Source organism: Watersipora subatra, chromosome 5, assembly GCF_963576615.1.
Source record: "Watersipora subatra chromosome 5, tzWatSuba1.1, whole genome shotgun sequence".
NCBI lineage: Eukaryota > Metazoa > Bryozoa > Gymnolaemata > Cheilostomatida > Watersiporidae > Watersipora > Watersipora subatra.
Window position 1 is genome coordinate 13,127,613 of NC_088712.1, and position 10,817 is coordinate 13,138,429.

Consider the following 10,817-nt stretch of genomic DNA (forward strand, 5'->3'; position numbering starts at 1 on the left):
TTCACCCAGATCCCGGTATAACCGCGGTTCTAAGTGGGCTCGGTTTAGACATAGTATACTGACTGTCCAGTAAAGCCATAGGAAAAATCATTGTTGTAAACGATGTTCAGACATTTTCGGAATAGATTACCTTTGGTTCTAACTGTCTGAGGGGCGCCGTGCCATTTTTATTCATATTTTAAAAAGCAATACGCTACGAGCGTTTTTCAGCCATTTTGCTCGCGATCGTATGTCATGGAAAGCCGTTTTTTAAATGCTTCTAACATTGCTATTAGCTCTGGGGAAGAAGATTATTCAGATGATGGGGAATATGATGACACTTTTGAAGATTATTTAGAAGAACAAGGTGAGTACAAATTCTAGTAATTATTAGAGATGAAAAATAATTTAGCTGATCAAAATATATTTATTTTATCGTTTCCATAGCAACGCCGCAGCTGTCAATCGAGTGAAAGAGATTGGGAGATTTATAGCCAGTTACAGTTAGTTTGATGATTTATTTTGTGTATGTGAATATTTTGCTATTAAATTGATCCAGTGATTAGGAACTAGGAGTTGAAGAAGTTTTAGTGGAATCAGTTGCATGCATGAAACACTAAATACCATGATCCCTTACATTGCATTTAGGTGAGGATGTAGGAGTTGATCATGGACCAAGAGCCTCAACACCTCAAGTAGATCATTCTAGCAGTAATGACGTGGACATGGCATATATGACTAATGATGATGAATCTAGTACAAGATCAGAACATGGTATGTTTTTACATGAAATGTTTGTTTCAATTGTATGACTTATGGTAGTACCTTCGTGATAGTTTCTTATATTAGTTTCAAATCATAATGCAGGTGATGGTGATGGCACGCGTAGAGGAAGTCGTGGTAGGGGTCGTGGAAGTGGGGCTCTCGGTGGTGGACAACGTGGAAGGAGAGGACGTGGTCAAATAGGTGCAGATAGAACTCACGGTGGCGCTGGAGCTCCCCAAACTCAACAAGGTACATGCAGGTGTTATGATTGCTTACCTATACTGCCCAGATCTGACAAAGCATAGTAACTCAAATTTCTGTAAAATATTTCCTTTCCAATATTTTACGGAATAATTAATGAAGAGATAATTACATTTTATGTTCAAATTGTAATTCCACATGTGTGTTTTTTACCCTATCTTCTCTATAACCCAATTATTTCAAAATGCCACTGCTACTGTGTAGAAAAAAGTAAAAAGTTCATCATAGTGAAAAATAAGAGAATTTGAGTTGCCGTGTTTTGTCAGATCTGGGCAGTATAATGCTTTTCATGTATGTTGTGTATAATGTTTGACTGGTAATGCATTATTACACAGCAGTTGTGTTAGTATTTTCGATTTTGATTTAGGTGGATGGCAATGGCAGAAAAATACTCCCCAGCAGAACCGCGAAATCCCATTTAGTGGCACTCCTGGTCTGAAAGTTCGTATGCCTCAAGATGCATCACTTCTAGATTATTTCAAGCTGTTTTTGACTGACGAAATTATGAATTTGATCCTAGTAGAGACAAACCGATTCGGAAACTCCAAACACCAGAACTGGCAGCCAATCAACATGAACGATCTTCAGAGATTCTTTGCTCTCATCATGCTGACTGGCATAATCAAAAAACCTACACTTCAGTCATATTTCAGCACTGATCCCAAACTGGCCACCCCACTTTTTAACAGCGTGATGTCACGAGACAAATTCATGAAAATCTTGAATGCCCTGCACTTTGTGGATAATGATTTGGCGCCCACCAGTCGTATCCACCGCATCTCTCCAATAATTCACCTACTAAATCGTAGATTTGAGAGCGTTTATAGACCTAAAAAGCACATAGCGATTGATGAGACATTGCTGCTGTTCAAAGGTCGCCTGATTTTTAAGCAGTATATACCAAAAAAGAGAGCAAGGTTTGGTATGAAAGGCTATGTTTTAGCGGAAAGTGACACCGGCTATGTCTGTCGATATTCACTATACCAAGGTCGGGATAGAGAGAATGCTGACATTTCACAAGGCGTAGCACACAGAATCGTCTTGGATATGATGGATGGGTTTCTCAACAACGGCCATGAACTTGTCATGGACAACTGGTACACAAGCCCTCAGTTGCTGAAGGAATTATATGAACGAGGAACTTATGCGTATGGAACCCTCCGTTCCAACAGGAAGCATGTGCCAAAAGATATTAAAAATTTTACATCAAATCAACCACTCGCTAAAGGCCAGTCACAATACTTTACCTGTCCACCAGTGTTGACCGGCTGCTGGCGAGATAAAAACTTTATTGTATTTGGCTCTAACAAACATTCTGATTTTATTTTTAAAACCCTAGAAAAAAGAACATGGAATGACAGGGAGATAGTCAAACCCGGGCCAATTATCGACTACAATAAGTACATGGGTGGTGTAGATTTGGCAGGTCAGTGCATCAAATATTATAACATGGATCGCCGTAGTTTGAAGTGGTACAAAAAGCTTTTTTTTCACTTATTGGACATTGCCACACACAACACACATGTTGTTTACAAGCAGAACACTGGTACAACAATTTCTGCGCTTGATTTTCGGCTCAAACTGGTCGATCTCCTCCTGAATGAAGCTGGACCAGACCCTACATGCACTGGCGGCCAGCGTGGAAGACCACGGTCAATCGGCACTGATCTTGCTCGTCTAAACACGAATCATCATTTTCCATCTTTCAACCCAGCAACAAGCAGTAGAGGAAATCCAGTTGCCCGTCGATGTCGTGTGTGTAATGCTTCAAGGCACAGAACAGCCGGTAGCACTGATCGGAAACGAGTAGAAACTAAATATTGTTGTGCCGAGTGCGGCAATATACCCCTCTGCCCAGTGCCATGTTTCCGGCGCTGGCATACTGAACGCGATTTGCAATAAATTTTTTTGTGTAGATGTATTTTGTTGTAAAGAGAATAAGTGAATAACTAAAAATTTCAATTTAAATCCTTTAAAACATTGTGCTGTCAATAATGTATGGTAAGATGTGATATCTCTGCTAATTGTCCAATTGAAGTTTCTGTACTTATTTTGCTGTATCTTTTGATCTAGTATATATTTTGCTGTGATTTTTTGTGAGCTTACTCATAACATACCTAAGCAGTATCTGATAAAGTTTCACTGTGATGTAACACTTTTAAAAAGCATATCATTCTTGCAAAGTTGCCATACATGAAGCGCTGTACGAAGCCTCCTGCACTATCTGTAATTTTGTACAATGTTGAAAAAGAATTATAGCTCAACAAGCAATACAGTCTGGTGGGAAAATATGACAGCTTTCTAATGCAAAAGACTAGAACAAAATCTGACCATCTTAGACTAAGCAATCACAGTTTTAATGCGCACTTGTTTTGATATCGCAATTGCATGAAAAGTTAATTAGTCATAGCAGGACAGTTGATGCGTTCATAATTAGATTGGAAAGGGTTAACTCAAATACATAAAAACTACTAATGAAACCGTGTCCTGTCTCTATACGTATGGTATCTAAGAAGCGAAGTTACTTCTGTGGCCGTGTGACATGTGCCACAAACCGAACCAGCCTCCGAACCGATCCTACGTCGGTTCGGTGCTCGTGTGACCACGCCTTTATGCTGTGCTGACCAGTAGATATGTTTTCATAGGGCTGTAGTAGAGTAATGGGTGTGTGACACCTCATTGCAATCCGTGTCTGCATATGAAGTAACAGATAAACAAGACCTTTTTGCACGTACAGTTTGACTAGTTTTTGAATTCAGGGAATCCTGCTGAACCAGTTTTCATTTATCAAGGTTTTTCTTTTTGATGCCGAAAACAAAAATTGTTTTTGTCACTTGGATTTGGTCACTTGTATTTAAAGTATATATTTGTGACACTGTATACACAGTACTATATGTGTATACAATGTCTATACTCTACTATATTAGTTACAGACATACCTCTACATATGAGTACTTCAACATGCGAGATACTCGAGATACGAGCTGACTTTTTAGCAAGTTCATTCCTTGATATACGAGTAACCTTTGAGATACGAGCCGTTTATCGATAGCCACTATATAGCCACTATATGGCCAAGTATTCAAAGACCGCTTTTGACAAAAGGATCCTTCAGTATTTCTTCTTAAATCCATTTAAAAAACACTTTTCAAACGGTTGGCTAAAAGTTATCCACAATGTCTGTCTTGAAAGTAAAATCTCCATAAAGTAGTGTACACAATGATGTTACATTTTATTGCAGATCATAAAAACTGAATAGTTATTCGTTACTTTTAGAGCGCGTGTTCGGAATTGCAAAAATTAAATACACCTTGTTACTCATATCATAATATCATGTTCAAGTGTTTTTTCACAGTATACTTATACTCAGTCCCAGAATATATTAAGCACCTATGTCGAGGTATGACTGTAATATATTTGAGTGTGGTAGGCCTACATGTGGGTATGGTATGTACCTGTATACGGTAGTGCTGCACGATAAACCGATATCATTCGATGTGACGATATATTTCCGTGGATGATTTTTATATTTTGTCAGTTTTCAATTCAATATGAATATTGAAACCGATATTTTATCAAAATATCGGCGTAGTTTATTTTGCAGAACTCGAGTTGTCAACTCTTCTTATTGAAAGAGGGGACAATTTCTCTTTTAACTGATATTGACCAATATCCTTTCATATCGTTCATGTTAAAGCCTAACACTATATATCGATAGAAGACAACTCCAATGTTCGATATTTTTCGATATTTGATATATTTAGAGACCAAATAATCAAATATAAATGCAAAGATATTGTGCAGCACTAGTATATGGTATGTACCCATGTATGGTATGTACCTGTATATGAGCCTGTGTATGAGCCTATGTTTGGTATGTACTCACTCGTTCATAGTACACGCTTGTATATGTTATGCACCCGTGAATGGCATGCGTCTGTGTATGCTATGCTCCCCTGTATACTATGCTCCCGTGCATGGTTTGCACGCATGTATGGTATACACACGTGTATGGTGTGTGCGCGTGTATGGTGTGTGTTAATATATGTATGCTCCCAACTATGGTATGCACCCGTGAATGGTCTTCGTCCATGCATTGTTGAGCGATTGTTTTAGTCGCAGTTGTCTTCTCTTGGTGATTGGCAGTTAGTGTTAACATGTCTACCATGCCAAGTGTTACCCGTTACCTTGTGCCATTAATTAGCTTGTTGGAACATGAGATTTTAACAGTTGTTCTCTGTACTAATTTGTAGATATGACTATCAATAGTCAAGCCACTTGAAGACTCGCTTCTGTCCACCACTACTACTACTACTTACAGTAAGTATGGCTGCCTGTCTTAGTCACAGTATTATTACCTGTTGTTATCGTATGCTTTTACTGCACACTTGAATCTATTCATATTTTTGTAGCCTCAGGGTTTCAACCATAGACCTATTCATTTTATGTTAAGCCTTGTAGCTTTACCCTTTAATTCCTTTGGGGTAAGCTAAAAAGCTAAAGGCTTTTAGCTTGCCAGTATTCTGGCTGCTAGGTGTCAGAAACCCTAGCAGCCGAAATACTGGCATTCACATGGCTCTGTTTACTAAAGCTGTCTTAGGTAACAGCCTAACCAACCAAATTAATTCTTGCAAACTAGGTTAGACCAGAAATTTCACTTCAATTTGTAACAGATTTCAAATATATTAACTGTCTTTGTTTCAATAACAAATTTTATTAAAACGCTTTCGCGAACAAACCGATACGACTTGTTTGGTGACAGGTCATGAATGATTGTGATGCAAATACAGGACATGATGATACTAAACTACAATTATCCAGTTCACTCTGATTCATGAAACTATGATAATTGTGTGTTCGATGGAAATGATGCTAATGTAATTGTTTTTACAAGCTTTTAAAATCGTACAAATTTTATGGTTTTAACCGACAACGGTGAAAGACTGTTTTTTGCTGATTGATGACATTTGCTGTAAGTTGCCCGTCTTTTTTTACTTTTGTTTCACCGAATATCATTGCATTATGAACACATTTAGATATATTTAAAAAAAGTTTCAAAACCTTAGCTCGTTAGACAAATTGGCCAGGGGTACTGACACGCATTGACAAGGTCATCTAGAGTTCAAATGGTTAAGGTTGTTAATCCAACACCTATTCATAGGCGTGTAGCATTTAGTTTCTAGTCATAGACCTATTTATATCATTTTAGAATTAATATTTAGTCACCCTTAGCTTTATATATTCCGTCATAGAGGTATTCATTGGTTGATTGTTTCATGGCTCTGTAAAATGACCCCTGATTGGCCAATTGTTAGAATTTTTTCCGTACCCATCTTGTTCATTTTAATTGTATATGTCTAGTGGGGTCCTACCACACAAAGCTGTCGTCAGAATAGTCACTTTTAAAATCACTGTCGTCACTTTTAAAATCACTGTCGTCGCTTATAAAATCACTGTCACCTTTTTCAAGTTGGTAACCAAAACAACCTCTTTCTTCACATTTGTTATTTTAATACCAATATCTATACTGGTGGCACTGGGTTGCGTTATAAATCTGAAACTCGCTTAGTTTGAACTTCTGCTAACCAAAAGCATGGCTCAACCAGCGACCTTCACAAACATATTAGTTATGTTTGGGAGCGTTGCTGATTACTGCGCGGGGAGTGACAGCCGTCTTAGGTTTTTAGAGCTATATTTCTTGTAGTGAAAATAGACCGAGATTGTCTTTAATAATCACTGTCAGTCACAGACTTGGAAACGCATTTGCTGTCAATGTCGTGGCATTTCATTGCTTTAATTATTTGGCAGTCTGTAAATGCTGGGCCAGATGCTTCAAACCAAAACTAGTGAAGTTTCGGTTGACCGTGGTGATTTATGAACAAATAATAAGTTAGTAACGGTACGGCAACACGTAACAAAATTTCCGTTGGTTCTAACCAAAATCACGAAATGATTGAAACAAACAGAATTATTCTGCGCTGCTAGAATCGTGCTAGCGAGCACGATCTCAGCAGCTTTTGCAATTAGTATAGTCCAAGAGACGTATAATGACACACAATAAAAGTATAAGTGCAAATCAACATAGTACACACGATGCAACTGCTTAGATTGCGTTATTGAATGTATTTATTGTTTGGGCGTTATAGCTACAATTTGTTTATTTTGTAATTATATTTATTTTTAGCAGCAAAAGTTTTGTGGTAGAGAATGTGGACATCTCTAGCGCAAACAAGTCAGTTGCATCGTATTTACTATGGTAACTTTCTGTAATATTTTTCTGTGTGTAACATTATGTTTTCAGACTACATATATCTTAAAATGTGCTACAGTTGTGCTCACTAACCCACAACAGCGCGACTTAAACAGTGACATCGTGTGTTCTATGTTGAAATGCTTTCGTATTTTTATTGCGTGTCGTTATACGTGTCTTGGACTATACTAATTGCTAAAGCTGCTAGAATCGTGCTCGCTAATAATGTGTTTAATATGTTAAAAGCGTTTCGTCGACGAACTCGGCGGGCATGCACAGCTCAAATAATTCTGTGAATTTCGACTGGTTAATTCTGCGTTTTTCGTGATTTCGGCCAGAACTCAGAACCAACGAAAAATTTGTTACGCGCAGCCGTACCTTTAGTAATCCCGCTTACGCAATCCTTGTCAACTCGTCACCTACATTGATAAATGGTCGTCTCGTCTGTCACTTTTTAAATATCCCTGTCTTCAGGTCGTCAGAATTGTCACAAAACAAGGGAGGACCCCCTCTAGTGTTTTATAGACCTATTCTATTTATCCATTGTCAGTTTATATTCTCAGAACCATTTCATTCCTTTTTTAGAGTCGCGTTCCTATGGCTGACATAAAATCAACTCCTTATCGCTCAGTACTCGAAGAGAAAAACTGACAGCGTAGATGTATAACAAAGAGATTGCCTCTCCGAAGGCAGGTCAAATTATAGTTCGTTAAATGACATTTTATCCATGTATTACTATAGGATCAACTCATAGACGCATTGACTTCATATTCATCTATAGCCTCATTTTCTCTCCAATATTTGTTCTGGTTAGTTTTGACGCTTACAAATGGCCGGTTTGTATACTCGGACTTTTTAAATTTTATATGATATTTGTCATTTGGAAAAATTTTGTTTTGACAAAAAATTTGCTGTTTTTTCATTTCTGCCAGATTCTTTGCTACATGCTCATATAAGTAAACGCGTGATGAGTAATTTCATAAAACTATCATGAAGCCGTTTCACTCTATTGATATATTTCAATAGAATTTACTCAATGTCAATAGTATGCAGGAATAATAGGAAACTGACTGTAGTTTACTATGAATATTGAAATTATAGAGAAATACAGGTCTATGACTATTAAACATACTATGATGTTAGCGGCTTACCTCCTTGATCTCTTGTTTGTCAAATGTATAACCAATAGGTGGAAGGATAAACATTATTGTCGGAGATCATACTAACCATTGCAGCATCGAGAGTGTACCATCTTGAAGTCTTAGAGCCTAACCACAAAATACAAGTCTCTGTGATTGTGAGAGCCACTCGTAAATTGTAAGCGAGTCTTTTCAATGACAACAGAAGAAATTGAAGCAATCTTTCTTAGATTTGGCATGCATTGACGTCTTCTCAATAATACCAGTTGTTCTCTAATTATAAGCCAAAAACGGCAATCCAAGGTTGAGAAACAAAACACTAGATAAAGTAAAAATTGCATGGCTTGATGTTGCGTGTATAACTACATATGTAGGTAAATAATCATGTTTTCATCAGGACTTATATAATGAATTTATGGAGCATTGCGTGATGTCTCAGCCTATCATCATGTGAAATACAGAGAGTTAGAGATGAGTGAAAAAGCCTAGCATAACTACAAACATTAAAAACAGTTGAAAACATGGGCCTACCATCGACAGCGAGTCATAAATACTCCATAGTTTAAAAAGAACAAAATTTGACCTAAATTTTCCTTTGGATTAACTTTCGAAATTATAAACCTACTTTCTATTGCTTATGAAATGCCAGGTTGTTGAAAACACCTTTTTCTAATAAGAATAAATAATATCCAAACAAGCGATTCCATTGCGTATTAGCAAATGATGTCCTTTTCAGTCGATCATTCGCAAACATGCAAATGCATTGCGTATCAAGAAATGTCTTTTTCAGCAAATCATTTGCAAACAAGCAAATCCATGCTGACAAAAATGCATTAACAAAAAGCAAATATATTATGTTTTGCTAAATACGTTAAAGTTTTTGAGCAGTTGTTTCACATTAGCCAACAGGAAATCAGTTGATATTCAGTGTAGCTCTCCAGCTGCAGTTCTCTCAGTAGTGAAGTCTGGCCATATTTGGCTGTGTGAAAGATTATATTTATTTCTGTCAGCCGGTAACTTGTCTTTTAGAATACTGTGACAAGTCAGGAAGGTGCTTACTTGTACTCTCCCAAGCATACTCATCTCCTTAAAAACTGCCTTATCGTTTTGTCATTCTTATAATATGCAATAAATAATTAAAATGAATATATGTTTTTGAGAACTGCTCACATTGAAAAGGGAACAAGTTGTATGGACTAAAATAACGAATGTCATCCGCTCTTTTGTAATAGAAGTTCTGATTGGCTGCCAAATTGCATTTAGACGCTTAAAATAGCATAATGTTTCATATCATGTATTTAAACACCTACAGTACTCGCATGCTGCTAACATGAAGAGTGCTGCTGTTGGTCACACTTATGACAGGTCATCAAAAACACCAGCCCCTCGATTTGTAGCACTGTGCGTGTCAGTATAAATAGACCTTTGTTACGGTTGAACCAACTAAAGTGTCAGGATCTTTGTAAGGTCAAGGTCGGCTCTCAGTTGCCTTTTGATTCTTTGGTGCAATGCTGTATTTGCTAGCATTGTTGTGTCCTGGCTGCAGCTGTCTACCCCTTCAGCTTCACTATGCAATTGATTGGAGTGTGTAGCCTGGCATAATGGCTGCTATTTTAATACACAACATTTAATCCGTTTGCTTGACAGCTAAGGCTATGTTGACTTACTGAAATAGATTGTTTTAAGCCTGGCTCTCATATACGTCACAAAGCACCAGCGGCAGCACCGCAGGCTATTAGCTATGAAATGGGAACCTACACGCCGAGGACCGCCGGCGGCAACGCAACAGTTTAGCACTGTTCAAATTTGGCAAAAGGCTGGGGGCAAAACCTTTCCAAAATACACTGTACGGGTGAAGGTCACCATTTTAGAAACGGCATCACGAGCGAACATTTTATTTGATTACGCGATTAGGTTTAGCGATGCAGCTTATATGTGAACATATGCCGCCAAGCTTAGAGTTTTGCTGCGCAAGTTACCGCCGGAGTCTCGCAATCTAGGAACCAGGCTTAAATTAGTGTTTAATAGTGCTAATGGATTGGTAGAAGGTGGTTAGGCATGTCAAGAAAACGTGAAACTGGTTGAACAACAAGTAGCTGAACATAAACAAGATGGCTAGTCAAGGAAACAGTGGCTGGACAAGCGGAGGGTGACTAGCCATCCAGAAAATAACAAGACACACAGAGACATGGAGTGTGTAAGTGCTTCTCAATATCTGATAGGTTTATGTAAGTTTCAACCTAGTTTAAAAGGTAAGTTTCACCTATTGAATTCATGAAGTTTATTAAACATTAAAAATAATTAAACTTTCTCGCTAGTGATTTGCAGTCTGTTTTAAATTTATTAAAATAAAGGTTATTTCAATTGTTTTGACTTTTTAATTTACATTGTGGTTGGCTCATTAACTTATATTCCAGAGATTT

General features: G+C 37.6%; 1 protein-coding gene across 1 annotated transcript; it reads left to right on the forward strand.

Moving 5' to 3' along the window:
- Positions 1-234: 234 nt before the first annotated feature.
- Positions 235-2,907, forward strand: LOC137397124 (piggyBac transposable element-derived protein 4-like). Its single transcript, XM_068083410.1, has 4 exons — positions 235-346; positions 628-753; positions 847-993; positions 1,373-2,907. The coding sequence occupies exons 1-4, from the start codon at positions 235-237 to the stop codon at positions 2,905-2,907; spliced, it is 1,920 nt and encodes a 639-aa protein (XP_067939511.1).
- Positions 2,908-10,817: the final 7,910 nt, after the last annotated feature.